Source organism: Chionomys nivalis, chromosome 13 (assembly GCF_950005125.1).
Source record: "Chionomys nivalis chromosome 13, mChiNiv1.1, whole genome shotgun sequence".
NCBI classification, from domain to species: Eukaryota; Metazoa; Chordata; class Mammalia; order Rodentia; family Cricetidae; genus Chionomys; species Chionomys nivalis.
This window is the reverse complement of record NC_080098.1, coordinates 17,467,137-17,482,165: the sequence shown is the minus strand read 5'-3', so window position 1 is coordinate 17,482,165 and position 15,029 is coordinate 17,467,137. Positions and strand designations below refer to the sequence as shown.

The window sequence follows — 15,029 nt, the reverse complement described above, 5'->3', positions numbered from 1 at the left end:
TTGGTCTGTGTTAGGCGCAGGGCAGGGGAACTAAACTGAATGCTGGGAAAAGGAAGGTGGAGTCAAGAGAAAATATGTAGCCCTACTGGAGACAGATGCCAGATGCAGGATGGAACTTTACCAGGAGAGCCACAGCTACATGGTGATACACAGATTAATGGAGTTGGGCTAGTTTAGGATGTAAGAGCTAGCCAATAAGGAGTTAGAGCTAACAGACCAAGCAGTGATTTAAATAATATAGTTTCTGAGTGATTATTTTGTGGTTTGGGCAGCTGGGAACGAATAAGTGATCTCCTCCAATATTATAATAATAATCATGTTTAAGTATCATCAAATCCTTAGCATGCTTTTAATGCTGGCTCTAAGTGGGGTCCACTTCATACACTGACTTAAGGAAATTATCCTTGTCTGAGCTTGGTTAGGTGAATACCCAAGGAAGAGCTGATGGAATTGCACTATACCTCTAATGAGGATCTTTAAGGCATGCTACCTTGCTTTCCTTTTATACAGGTATTCTTGTTGTTCCCTGCATTTATAAGCAACAGATAGAACCTCTAAGACTTGGAGGAAATGGAGTGATTAAAAACAAAAACTTAGCTTTCAGTTTCTTCCTTATAAGTTTTTCCTTGTTGTTTTCTTCATATAAGAAAAAGAAGAATTGCATGCGTAGTGCCCATTCTCTAATTTGAACCATCTGTTTTTCTGATTCTACTGTTCAAAGGTTGTCATCATCAATTACCTTGAAGAATTCAGCTATTTGCAAGTTTTGTACCCTGAGAGGCATGAGGGGAGTCAGACCTCCTTAGTTCTGCTAGTTCTAAACCAACACCATGGAAGCACTCACTCAACTACAAATCTCTAAACGAAAGCACTATGTGTGCCCACGCCTTGGTGCAACAGAGTGAGGAGATGTTCTGCAGGTGAACTCAGATCTAGGGCCAGACAGACCTGGATTTGGATCTGGCCCACTAAAGCTTTGTGTGCTTGAAGAAGTTATTTGATCCTTCCTAGTCTCCACTCCTACTATTTAAAATAGAAACCACATCTTACCATAACTTGGTATTTGTTGCAGCTGTAGAGTTGGAAAACTTGGATGGTACCTTTGTGGCATTTGTATAGAAGAGTAACTTCTGTTGTGGTCTTCCAGCTGTGCTCTATCTACTCCTTAAGTGCACCCAGGAGTAGAAAGTGACCCCAAAAGCTCCCTGAAGTCTGGTTACCAGCTAACACATATCCCAGCTCAATGCTTTTCCCATGGCACATGCCCTACAAATCTGTCCTGAGTAGTAGTGGTGATCTCATGCGCTGTTGTTAAGAGAGGAAGCTTGCGATTCAAACTTGGGCCATCTTTGAGTACAGAGTTCAGATTCTTCAGCAACTCAACACAACGGTTTCCCTTAAAGATTCAGTGTTCAGGACGGAGAAAGCTGAACACCTCTATTTATAGCAAGAATATAGGATATTCAAGGACACACAAAAGCAAGAACTACTGGTTTGTAGCAGAGATGCAAAATAGTCAAGGAATTTGCCCAAATTTACAAATAGCTGGCTAGGAGAAATAAGAAATAAACTCTAGTCTGGTCAGCGGACAGCCATAGCAATGCAAGATCAGACCCTATAAATTCTACGTCCAGTTATGCCCCAAAGTAGGATGTTAGCACTCTGACACCCAAGTTTAAATCGCAAGCTTCCTCTCTTAACAACAACCGCATGAGATCCCCACTACCATTCAGGATAGATTTGTAGGGCATGCACCTTATCTCCCAGCCCCACCAGGGACTTGCTCTCCCGTGAGATGGTCTTGAGTAGAGCAGGTAGCTAGGTTTAGACACTCCCACAGAATGATCTTCTTGTCCATCATTAGTAGAGGGAAATTGATTCTGGTCTCCTGTCTGTGTGGTATTCAGGGCCTAGCACGGGTCCCCAAGAATGTACCTGTTGGGCAGGCCCCACAGTAGAAAGAGCCTTGCGTGTTGAAACACTGCACTTGATCTGCACAAGGTGAGGGATGGAGGCTGCATTCATCTTTGTCTTCTGTGCAGGTGATGCCATTTGGTGTCGTGGTCCACCCAGCATCACAGAGGCAGTGAAAATTTGGCTGTCAGGAAAACAATAAAGTAAGGAAACAGCCAGGAAGAGGAGAGAGTTTCACCAAACTCCAAACTGTTTTATTTTCTAACATTCATTTGCAACAGAGCATTTGAGGGGAGTCTTTTTCTTCCCGTATGATTTAAGCATTTAGACCAAACCATGGTGAAAGGAATGTCTTCATTTTAGAATAAGAGGATCCTATAATTTATTCCAAAGATGCCCAGGAAAGAGCAACAATAATCAAGAGCTGTAATTAAAGTCACTGAACTCAGTCAGCTATGTTTTTAAGGGATAAACACCCAAGTAGGCACAGACTTGGGACAATCACTTGCTTTTTTGAAAATTTCTCCCCCCCTTCATTCCTTCCCCTACTCCCCTACTGCTAGAGGGAACTGTTTTCTATCACATAAGATTTTTTTAAATGAATTAAGAATAAATAACTAAAATTCTTATGAAAGGAAAAACTGGCCTGGCTACCCTGAATGTTAGGCATGTATGACCCAGAGCACAGAGGGACACCAGAGATGTGGACCTATAAAGTCTGCCCCACTCATCTGCCTCACACATGACTCGAGGCCAGATCAGCCCAGACACCAGCTGCTGTTGACAACACGGCCTGTAACATTACACGTTTTGTCGCTGTCAGACTCACAGATCAGGAGGTCATGGCTTCCAGAGAGATTCATCAAGGAATAATAAGAAGGTTCATATTTTACACAACAGACTTATTTTCTATTTTCTGAGTCCAGTTTTCTGTATGTCATCTCCCTCCTGGCCTGTGTGTGTCCTGCTAAGGGATGGCAGTGACTTCGCCTCTTGGGTCACTCCAGCACCATGCTGGTGCAGAGTCAGCCACAGTTGTGAAGAGGGCAGCTGTGGCTTCTGCAAGGAGCCCCGGGGGGAGGGAGGGGTGGAGAACACACCTGTCCATGTTGTACTCGCTCTAAATCCTCACAGATGCCATGCTTACAGAGCTGCTTCGAGCCCTGTTCACAGTCATTGTATTTGGATGCACACTGGGGTCCATACGTATCAGGCGTGCAGTCACATCTGTTGATCATACAAGAGCACAGTGTCAGGGTTTGTGCCTTTAATACCAGAAGCTGTCTATTAGCATCAGTGAGGAATGTCCCCATTGCAACCCAATAACGTTAATAATAAGCCAGCCCTGCTGCTGTGTCAGCTGCAGCCTTTGGATGAAATTCTCCAGCTCTTCTCCAAGCAGAGCGTGGAGGCGACACACTATCTTTGCAAAATCGCCTCTTAGAGAAACACGACCCAATGTCTCGTGGAACCACAGCCATAAATTCTCTTGATCTCAAGTCATCAAACAGTGCTTTCAAAGGTCAGATGTCTGTAAAACATGGGTGACAGAGTTCGTTCAAGAAGGGAAAAGAAAAGATCAGCAAGTTCACTCAGCATCCATCCTTTGGCACCTTCCAGCAAGTGTAGACCATTATCTATGGTCAGTGCCTTTATATCACAGAGGACAAGATGCATTATATCAGGAAGATAAGTGGTTGATAGTGGGATAGTTCCTTCATAGTCATATTTTAATGCATGACAAAACATAATTATCATATGATAGCTAAATACCAGGAGACATTCTGCCACTAGAGAATGCCAGGTGAGCAAAAGTAAAAGACGGAAAGTTGGCTTAAGTTACTGTCTGACTCTTTACGTTTGGCTTAGTTGTGTATGTGCAATGTGGTAGGAGCAGGAGTGAGGCAGGGGATGAAGGACTCACACAGGCTTAATCTGGCCACACCCTAGAGAGTGAAAAAAATGAAGCTCAGAAGTCACTGTTAGATTCCAGCAGAGAATCATCACGAAGGGAATTGAACATCAGTGCTGATGCCAGAGGCAAGGGTGAGGGGGTGTCTGCACGGCACGTCTGTCTCTCATGCCTGCAACCTTGAGCTAATTTCTGATGGTTCTGGAAAAGAATGCTGGCTACAAAGTGGAAAGGTTATTTTAGCAATATGCATTAAGGTATTGGGGGCTCAGCCAGTCACAGAAGTCAAAGTGTGGGTAGAAGTGCAAGAAGTGAGTTTAAAAACAGTCAGGAGACAAGCAGAGATACAAGACAAGGCATGCCATGGCTGGGCCCAGAAACAATAGCTGGTGTGGCCCCTTTGAGTCATTTCCAAGTAAAAAGTGACCAGTGGGTATTGCCAGACATGGGGAGTACGAATGTGAGGAGCTGCACCCATGCACTAACATGTAGAGCTACCAGATCCACCTAATGGAAATACCAGGCTACACAGTTAAGATTCTATTCTAAGTAAATGGATATTTTGCAAAATATGTAAATATGATCCATGCAGTTTATAGCACCACTATATATAAAAGTTATTTAAACAACAGATTCTATCTACGAGCATTCCAGGATTATTTTTATCATTAAGACCAGGTCATAGATTAATAATAATTAGCGATCAAACTTACACTTGAATGTTAGCTTCCTACCCTACCACTTACTCATCCCTTTCTATACTTCCCCTTCTGCCTTGTTCCCTTTTTTCTGTGGATCTCGCTTTAGCATAGAGTACTCTTCCAGTGAATTTAATTACACTCTGGGATTACAATACCTTCAAGCATTTCGTATACCTATTTAAGCATTTGATTCATTGCTAGACATTTTTCTGTCTTATCCATGCATTTGACATGTAAAAAAAAAACAATCTCAGAGCCAATTATTGCAAGTTTTTCTCAATGTATTTGCCATGTAAGGGACATCTGGATGTTTAGGTACAGCTAGGACCTAGTGACACAGGTCTAAATCCCGAGCAAACAGTCACCCTTTGGCCCTGCTAACGATCTCATGACCCCTTCTAATGGCATTCCTCTCTAGGAAGTACTCTGAAGTGTGTTTCTCTTAAAGCTTAGGACTTAGCCACTGGAAAATTACTTAAGATGCCAGAGGAGATTGCGGCCATGCGTCTGAGAGCAACCTCCTCTCCTTAGTTGGCACTGCCTTCTGCCTAACTACTGTCACGGGAAATGAGTGGATATTAATCTCATCCTCTTTTAAGCCACATACAAGGTAATCTTCTTTCACTTAAATCTTCTTTCATTTAGCTAATAAGAGGAGGAGGCAGAAAATAAAACAAGTAAACTTATAGACTTCCTTGCCATGATCTTCAAAGGCAAGAATTTTGATCTTATTTTAACAGACATGCATTGCCTACTGACAGAGAGCTGATATCTGAATCTTAATAAAAACCCAGGTTTGTTTTACTCGAGTGCCATTGTTTTTCCATGTTACATTTCTGTTCTCATGAGTAAAGTAAGTGAGTGTGAAGGTTTTGCAATTGTGTGTCTTTTTAATATAACAGCATTTGCATGCAAAGTATGTTTTCGAAGTGACTCAGTATGGCTTTTGAAGGAAAAGAGTAATTCATCATATAAATACTTATCAAGCAATAATAAAGGTCATATGTGTATTTGAAAACTACCTTACGAATATTCTTGCCTTTGATAGTATTCCTTTTAAACTCATTTATTGTGTGTGCATGTGTGTATGTGATGTGTGGGATTGAGTGTGGATATGTGTATACCGTATATGTGGATATGTGTGTTGAGATCAGGGGTCAGTTCTCTACAACCATAAGATCCAGGCATCCTATCAGCTCATCAGTTTTTTGCAGCAAGTGTGTTTAACTGCTGAGCTATATCTCCAACCCTTAGTTATTAGTTATTTCAAAAACCTTTTATTTGAGGAAATACCAATGCGCTTGTCAATTGAGAAGACATCAAATATCCTTCCATAGTCTTAGATAACTTGTTTCAGAGTCCATGACTCAATATCAGTATACTAAGTAACTAAAGAGATATCAAGTTTAATACCTAACTACTATCTGATATTAAAGCAGGATTATCTTCGTTATCTAAACCTTGCAATATTTTTAAATGTATCAATGATATGGAGATAAAATAAGATATACAGAATTCCCGTCATGTGCCTGGGGAGCAAACACAGCTTGTTTTCTCCCTTGAAAGCACTGTAGATCTACACCTTAAGTACATATACCATCTTGGGATGTCAGTATGTAAGACCCCAAGAGCTGTCTTATATATAAAGCAAGTCAGGGAACAATCAGAAATATCTTTTACAGTGAAGATAAAACCATGACACCAAGAAGAGAAAACGATCTTCCTGTTGGCTCTCATGGGAGCTGGGGGCAAGATTTGAGGCACAGGGATTGGTGGAAACAGGCAAAATATTCTCTTACCACTCTAAAAAAAGAATTTTTACCTAAACAAAAGAAAATGGCTATGAAACAGGGACCCCAACTAATCGGGACTTGCATGGTGCCTCATCTTCTCAACGGTATTCATCATTATGCATTATTCATCTTGTTAAGAAAGAATTTCATTTTCCCTCAACTAAACTGAGAGTTTTTCAAATTGAGGCAGCTTCACACTGGAGCCAGCTTCGCCCGCCGCACGCACACATTGTGTATCCAGATCATTCCACAGCAGCTCACGTTTTCCTTATCAAATCCACCCAAGTGTTTCCCTAAGGGTTTCTAACCTCAATGAAACCACTGATTAATAAGCATTTTAACCTCACATAATTAGCAGAATTCAAGAAATGATTAATTGTTCATTGTTTTATTATGTACTGACTCACAAAGCAATAACTAAATTTTATGCTCATTATTTTATATTACCCCTTCAAGATGTTACTCAAGGATAGGGGCAATGGCTTAGCCAGTGAATTGCTTGTCTTGTAAGCCTGAAGACCAGGGGTCAATACCCAGAATCCATTTTTAAAAATAAAGGTCCAGGTGCAGTGACTTGTGCTTATAACCATGGAGCTGGGGCAGGAGAAGGAGGTAGATCCCAAACTCTTGCTGGCTGGCCAGTCACCAGGTCAGTGAAAGACTCTGTCTCCAGAAACAAGAGCAGGGGCTGGACAGATGGGCAGGCAGTGAAGAGAACTTGCTGATCTTCCGGAGTACATGGGTTCGATTCCCACTACCCACAAGACAACTCACAACCATTTGTAACTCCAGATCTAGGGAACCAACTCCTCTTTGACCTCTGGGAATGCCAGGGATGCATGTGGTATACAGACATACATTCAGGCAAAGCACCCAGGCACAAAATATAAAATAATAATAAAAATTACAAAAAAAAAACAAGGTGAAGGGTACCTGAGCCTGAGGAGTGATACCTGAGGTTGTTCTCTGTCTTCTACATACATGGATGTTCACACCCATGTATGCACACACACACTATGGTATATACCTACATTCATGTGTTTAAGATACAAGTACTCAATTGCGGTTCTCAAGGCCTTCTAAACTATTCTCATACCAAGAAGAGGGCATAGTTAAGTGTTCTGTTTTCTCATGTTCCCCAGCAAAGCTACGCGGGGTGGAGACTAGAAACAATAAACAGCCCAGACTCCCAAGAAGTCTGTGTGCTTTTCTTCCCACAGGGAACAGAACAAGTCTAATACTGTCTTGTGAAGGACCCTACCAACAAGAAACAACTCCCGGCAAATAAACTTTCACTCCCTTTCTCCTTCCCCTGTCACTCAGGCTCCCGCACCCGCCCTCTACCTCTCACCTTCCCCTGTGAGTGTCTCCTCCTTGGCATGCAGTGAAGAACTGTGAATTGTGGGTGCTGCAGGGTCGTACCCCCTTCCCACCTTCATAGGGGTAGGTATGAAAAATTATGCCCTGAAGGACCACAGTAATGGCTTGTGTGCACGGCTCCCATTCCACCCACACAACCACCACTCAACTGGCACGGAAAGCACCCACAGTGATGATAAGTGAGGACTGGAATTATATCTAATCTCCAGGACACTACTAGATACTGGGGAGCAAGCAATTACATATGCCAGGAGTCAAGTTGGGACAGGTGTCACTGGTCTCTCTGTGATAAATGCCCATCAACAGAAACCAGGAAGTGATGCTTTCAAGGGATTTGGGCGGAGACAGAGCGTGAGTGACAGCAGCAACACCAGCATCATGGCAACTAGAGCCAAAGTCCAAACAGCAAAGTCCTCAGACGAGGTCACTGGCTGTTCCCTTCAAGGCTGTGACTTGTTAACGCCTCAGCTCATGGTGCCCTATGGCCTCTCAGATCACACAGCGTTACATTTCTGGTAGAGGTCATTTTGGATTTTGCACGATAATTGAATTTGTAAACATGTCTAGAAGAAGTTTGCAGGAGTGGAGTTTATTAGCCTAGAATCAACCAAGATTTTAAAGCTCAGCTTCAAGGAACAAAAGGACCATGGCTGCTTTTTGAGAAAATGTGTTGAGATGACAGGGGTTAAAAGAAAATGACGCCGCTCATTTCTGCAGGACATTGTTATAAGATAACGGAGGCACAGGAAGAGAGCGAAGATGTGCTCTTTAATCAAGCTAGATTATCCTGCAATGCAATGAGTAGCCCATGTCATAGCAGAATTGGCTTTTAAAGCCTTACAGAGCCTCAGCATATGGACAGTAGCCAGAATATAGTGAAAACTATTGTCAAATTCTTCTCAAACATGATTTTAAGAAACCATACACTAGTAAATCCGACAATGACCGGGCCTAAACTTCAAGACTTGATTTTGAGAAGGTGCTTCTGGGGCTGCTGGCATGGGCGGCCATTACTACTAAAGTCCAGTGGGAATACAGAGGCTTCGTGGGGTCTAGTTCAGTGTAAGGGACGGTTTCCTGGGAAAGACTGTGAGTAAGAGGATGGCGAGATGCCATCGTGATTGAATCATTGGACAAAAATGAATCTGCGAACAAGACAAGTCGCTCGGGGACTGTGGCTGTGACCTCGTGGCTAATTGAGAGTGCAGAGAGTTAACTCTGAATGTTACTTCAACATTTGATTCATTTTGGCCAACATTCCTACAGCGTGTGAAAGAACTACCCTTACCGCAGCTGTCAGCTTGCTAGAACCTGGAATCAGCGTAACCCTGGGGGCACTGGAATGGTGGACTGCCCCCTCCACATAACCTCATCCCATTGCTGCCCTTTAAACCTCTGCTTCTTGCTCAGGTGTCACCATGCCCTGCTGAGTGCTCTGTGGCAGTCACAGAAGCCTTCTTCTTCCTCAGAGATTCTGCCAAAATGAATTTTTCATGGGGCAAAAGGTTTTTATTCGTTTGAGCAAAAATATCCATGAACCGTTCAGTAGAAGTCAAATAATTCCTATTTGACTCCTAGTTTTTCTGGGACTACGGACATTAATTTCGATGCTTTTTAATTATTTAGTATTCTTGTCTTTCAGAAATACACATGACATTTTCAAAAGAAGTTACCTGAAACTCCCCATTGTGTTCACACAGGTAGCGCCACTCTGGCAGCCAAAGGGTGTTCCTGAGTAAATGGCGCACTCATTAACATCTTCTGAGCAGAAAAGACCCTGCAGAGGTGTAAAGAACTCAGTCAGGTGCCAGAGGACATGGGCTCTTAGGAAACAATATTTACAGAGTGTATTTAATGACTGATATATGGACAGTAACTCCTTGGTAAAGTCAAGTACAATATTACTGATTTTAATCTTGGACTAAGATTCCTCTAGAACTCAGGTTGGACCCCGTGGATCTAAAGAGTTCCTCACAAGAGCACAGTGGTCCTCACAAGAGCACAGTGGCCACATGAGGAGAATCTTTTCATAGGCAACCCTTGTTTCAAAAGGATGCTATACTTGGGGATAGTTGCTTAGCAATCTTTTTGTTGATGCCCGCTTAGCAGTATTTTCATTACGGCTAAGAGGGGCCAAGCACACTTCCTTACACACACACTCCAAGATGCAGCCCGGGCTCTCCAGTGCTGTACTACTTAAGGCAGTGCTGATAGAACTACCATGCCCTACCATTATCCATTTGAGAGAGCTGCTCAAGGGGGCCAAGGACTTGTGGTTAAATCATCGACTTTACCACCGTTTGGCACGATTCCCTCTGACTCCTGAGGCCACAGAATGCTAGAAACTTTGGTGGATAATTAGATCTGTCTGAATGAGTCCAGAGAGCCCCTGCTGACTCACCTGCCAGCAGCTCTTTGATTTTGAAGTCAAAGACAATGTGACTCACCTCCCACTGCGGAGGGCAGATACAAAGGAAAGAGTTGTGCAGGTTGACGCAGGTGCCACCATTGAGGCAGGGATTGCTACTGCAAACCTTCCTCTCCACGTTCTGAAAAACAACAGGACAGTCAAAGTCAAAGAGAACGGTCCTTGGCACACAGCACAGGGCAGGCTGCAGATGCAGTGAGGGCTTCCTCCAGACTTCCTCCAATGACTCACATTCTCCATCAAGTCAATTCTCTTGAGAAAATAACAACCATGCTCATTTTCCTTAACGCTTTCCGAACTCTAGACATGGGTAGGGGCGGTAATTCCCTGTTCCTTAGAAGCATCACCCATCTGAAAAATACGTGCTACCAGATAGGAATAAAGGTTTCAAGTCTGGACATACAAATGGATGTTCCTGTTGCACTAAGAAAATGCAATGGAAATTTCCATTCTTTTTGCCTAGTGGTCTTATCTCAGGTACCTCTAGATAAGCCTTTGAAAACTGATCATCTTTTATTACCACCCTCCTGCCGTTGGCTCAGATGACTGAACTCTTTTCTCTAAGCCCCTTTGTTTGAAATGTGACCAGCTAAGACACACCTTCCACCCTCTGTTCACCTGACCGCCTTTAGATCAGCACAGCAAACAGGCCTACTTTTGTGCACACAAACTGGGATCTCACCCTTCGTCAGCTACCAGTTTCAATTCTGTACACTTTGTAAAGACTTGGGGGTGCAGGGGCAACTGCTTCATAGGGGGCAGTCATGATACAGTCAAGGTATTTTACTGTATTGGCTTTAGCAAAATTCTGTTTAAATCAGGGACAAAGTGTTTATTATATATATCCCTACATATGTATAACCAAAGGCTCAGAGGAAATCAACTTGGGTCTGTGGATAAATTGAGAGCTAGAAGAAAGACCATGAACTGGCCCAGTGCTGTTTCCTGCACAGCCCATTCTTTCTCTGCCCTTGTCCTAAACCACAGGTGTGTGTGTGTGTATGAGAGAGAGAGAGAGAGAGAGAGAGAGAGAGAGAGAGAGAGAGAAAAACTCTGCTCTTTTCCTTCCTTTGATTCGTCTTTGTTCCAGAACCACAATGAACGGTGTCCATTAAAGGATCAAAGGACATTATGAAGAACATTTGCCACAAACTTACAAGTTTTCTGGTGAACAAAAGCAACACTGTCTAGGGATTAAAATGCTCGAGATTGTGGGAGTCCAGCAGGAAGGAAAATCAGCTAGCTGTCAGGAGGGAGACAATGGGGAGCAGCTGTGCAGACCATGGAGCCCTTGTCCCATCCAAAGGCAGGAAGATACTAACACTTGAATCACTAAAATCTCTCCCTGAGTGGTGGGGAGAGGACAGCAAAAGCTCATTTGGATCACGATCTTTGGTTCTTGACCAGGAGTAAAACTGGAAGCACCATAGCAGCTAGAAAACTCCCATGCTGCTTTGCTCCACAACGCTCACTGTTCCTTGCTCGTTCAGCGGGCCCCTCCATGTTACATCACGTGATGTGCAGAGCAATTCTCTGAAGAGATAATGGCTGTGGTACAATCCATTGTCAGTGATAAAAAGGGAGCATGAACTTGCTCATCAAACTTTACTCCCAAGGTAAAAGACAATGCTTGAATTGCCGTAGAAATAAACCGTGACTATTTAGAGCAGACACTATTACCGGGACATTGCAGAAGTGTCATTTGGAATTTTAAGTATTGACAGATTTATCCATTTGGGGGCAGAAGGTTGTGGTTTGAACAGAAGCCTTAGCCATTTACCCACAGTGACGGTGAAAAGCATAAACTTACATAGCAAGGCATACACATGTCAAGGTTAGAGGGTGTTTGCTCTAGGAAGTGCTTCAGGCTGAATTACCAGCCAGTGAGGTTTTAAGGAAACTGAGAACATTGTGTACACCCCTGAGATTCTGAGTTCAATTTACAGAGGCTGTGTGACTGTTTGAAGCCCAGTTATTGATGACAGCTGGGAGAATCCTAGCTAAGAGTACACAAGTAAGCCCACAGTGGCATGGCTAAAAGTGGGCAGTTAAGGGAGGGGCCAAGGGCTGTGAGAGGTCGAAAGCTCACATTCTTAGTGACTTACGGTGGCATAATGCCCAGGACCTCACATGCATCCTCGGGGACACAAGTTGGAACCAGAATCAAACACTGGAAAATCAAGTCTTTGCTATTGATCATCTACTGCTTAAAATAAGACTATTGACTGCATTTTTTGTATTTTTTATTTTTTTAAGGGAAGATCACACTATGTATTCCAAGCTGTCTTGTATCTCACTGTGTACCCCAAGCTGGGTTCAATCGTCCTGGCTCAGTCTCCTGAGTACTAGGGCGACAGGGGAGCAACAGCCATATCTACCCTAGAAGTAATGTTTATATATTTTCAGTGACTATCCAGTCCCAGGACTTACCTGCTGCAAACTTTGGAAATTTCTCTCAAGGTCCACAAGCTGTAGAGGTGGGAAGAGAATGCATCTATTAGCTGGCGGACACATCTCACATGTGATGGTGACCTTGGCTATGCTTCCCCTTTAGGGACGCTCTTTGTTCTGGCTTTCGTTCCTTACTTTTCCCCTCCTCCTTCCTCTCCTTCTGGGGGTTCCTTTCCATCCCATTCCTTTCCATGGTGTAACATTTTAAAGGTCTTTTAGAAAGAAGTCCAGCCCACAGATAAGCTGGCTCACTGTGACTGTGGCACAAATGACAGTGATAACCCCCTCCCCTCCTTCAGCAAGGAAGATGCTATCAGAACGGGAGCAAAGCCAAGTCTTGCAACAAGGCCTTGTCGTAGCACTTACTGTCCTCTGCCCATCACCACACCTCCTTACCCTTAGCCCCAAAGTTACGCCACTTAACCCCAAAGCTCACAGTTATAACGATAAACATCTAAAGATGGGACGGGGTTGATGCATCACCTGAGAAGAACATTACTTACAAAGCTGGATTTTTAACAGGAATTCATTTGCTCTTATGATGTGTGCAATTCGTGTATCAGGCTTACCTTGGAGTTAAGTTGATGAACTTGACTAAGTATGTTTTGGGGAAGACCAGTTGCATTCCTCTTTAAATCTATAATGTCATCTTTGTTTCTCTGGATCTAATTTTAAAAAAAAAGTGAAGATAAAGGAAAAGAGTAACAGGGGAAAAAATCATTTCCATCTTACAGGAGCAAGCATTAAGGCCTTATCTATTATAAACCCCAGAGCAATGTCACATGTAATAACAATTAACCCAAAATAGATACGGCACAATCCCATTGACTCTCTTCTATAGCAGCATACCAATGTTTTCTCTATATGTATTCCCAGGACAAACTAACATTTTAAGGTGCTTATTAAGAAGCACGGAGGGCCAGGGATATAGCTCAATGATAGAGAATTTGCCTAATATGTAAAAATGCCAGGTTCAGTCCCAAATACCACAACAATGTACAGCTTTGGATTTTAAATCTTGGCCCAATCGTTTATTGTGCATTTTTGGACGTTTAAAACTTATTTATCACACTTGTAGCTCATAAGTTGAGTAATAATAAACATCTTACTGAGGAGTCCTGGAGTCAAATCATATAATACACAACAGTGTGTGACCTAGACACAGCTCTAACATTACGGCTGACACACAGCATGGTGCCATCAATACTGAGTACTGAAAACACTCAATAGAGCCTGAGAACGAGTGACCACTCTGTGTTGCAAAGACTCTGCAGAGCCCGTCTGTGTCTACCTCCGGTCCCCTCCTTATTTCCCTCCCCACCGGAGGAGTTCTGGGTTTCTTTCTGGATCTGCTCTGGACTGTGGAATCTGTCCCCGCACAGTGAGCCTCCTCCTCTGGAACTGCTCCCTCTCTCCCGACCATGAAGCCCTCACATGGCTTCTTTTTAAGAACTAATCTTCCGGTTGTGTTCTCTATGCTCACAACTCAAGGTGTCGACTAATACTGAGCTGAACTGCTAAGTTTTATCGGATAGATATACAAAGAAACATCTGTATTTTTCCAGAGAGTTACCTGATGTAAACATTCACCAAGGTCTTCATCGTTTAATTTGACTTTTCCCAGGGATCCAGTTCTAAATTCAATGTTTTGGGCAGAGCTTGTAAGAAACACTAAGTTTCCCCCCTCTGTGGTCATCCGAGGCCTATACAATTCAAGCAGAGAACCCATCAGCAATTAGTACACCGAATTTTAAACCAGTTTCTTGCTGGATACTAATAGTCTCTCTACATCTTCCCCTTGCCTTCAACCCAGCCAAATCTCTGTTTATCTATCATCTGTTCCCTGAGGATTTCTTAATGCTATTTCCCAGGAATTGCAGTTGGGACTCATTTACAATTGTAACTGGGAAACCAATTCCTTACACCAGCACCAGCCTTCTCCCTGCTGGTTTTCCACCATCACTGCTTTCCTTCGGAAATGCTGCACTTTTACTTATCCGGTTACCTGGGACAGACGCCAAGGACATACCCCAGTCCCTTAGCCCCAATGAGTCACGCATCTACTTACTGGTGGAGGTCAGTGATCCTTTTCTGTCGCTTCTGTTCCAGCTCTCCAGTTTCGCCATCCAACTTGGCTATCATCAACAGAGTAACCAAACCCCAGAGAAAATGTGAGGACATGTTCCTCACCAGCCTCCCAGCTCGCCAGGCAAGAGGGAGACCACTCCAGCCAACTGAGTCTGGAATTTGAGAGCAGTGACCCAGGCGGCTGTACTTTGATCAGCAGAATATTCTTTAACTTTCCAGGCTTTCCAAGAAGGCTTAAGTTATTTTGTCCTTCCTGAGGAATGTCAATGATCTTAGATCTCCAGTACTGTTCAACTTATAAAGGGTCAAAATCTACCTTAAATGATGCACAACTTAATCATTATTTGTTTAACCTTTGAAAC

General features: G+C 43.2%; 1 protein-coding gene across 2 annotated transcripts in view; it reads right to left on the bottom strand.

Annotated features, from left to right (window-relative positions):
• Cubn (cubilin) overlaps positions 1-14,763 on the bottom strand; it is a 206,569-nt gene extending 191,806 nt beyond the window's left edge. The window contains exons 1-8 of one of the 2 annotated variants that reach the window (XM_057787625.1): positions 14,648-14,763; positions 14,153-14,282; positions 13,149-13,244; positions 12,559-12,597; positions 10,148-10,249; positions 9,374-9,477; positions 3,015-3,141; positions 1,936-2,098 (exon numbers count right to left, since the gene is read on the bottom strand). In XM_057787625.1, coding sequence (XP_057643608.1) covers positions 1,936-2,098; positions 3,015-3,141; positions 9,374-9,477; positions 10,148-10,249; positions 12,559-12,597; positions 13,149-13,244; positions 14,153-14,282; positions 14,648-14,760 — 874 coding nt within the window. In that variant the 5' untranslated portion in view covers positions 14,761-14,763. The remainder of the gene's footprint in view (positions 1-1,935; positions 2,099-3,014; positions 3,142-9,373; positions 9,478-10,147; positions 10,250-12,558; positions 12,598-13,148; positions 13,245-14,152; positions 14,283-14,647) is intronic. The other variant, XM_057787624.1, reaches the window with a different exon arrangement.
• Between the last annotated feature and the right edge of the window lie 266 nt (positions 14,764-15,029).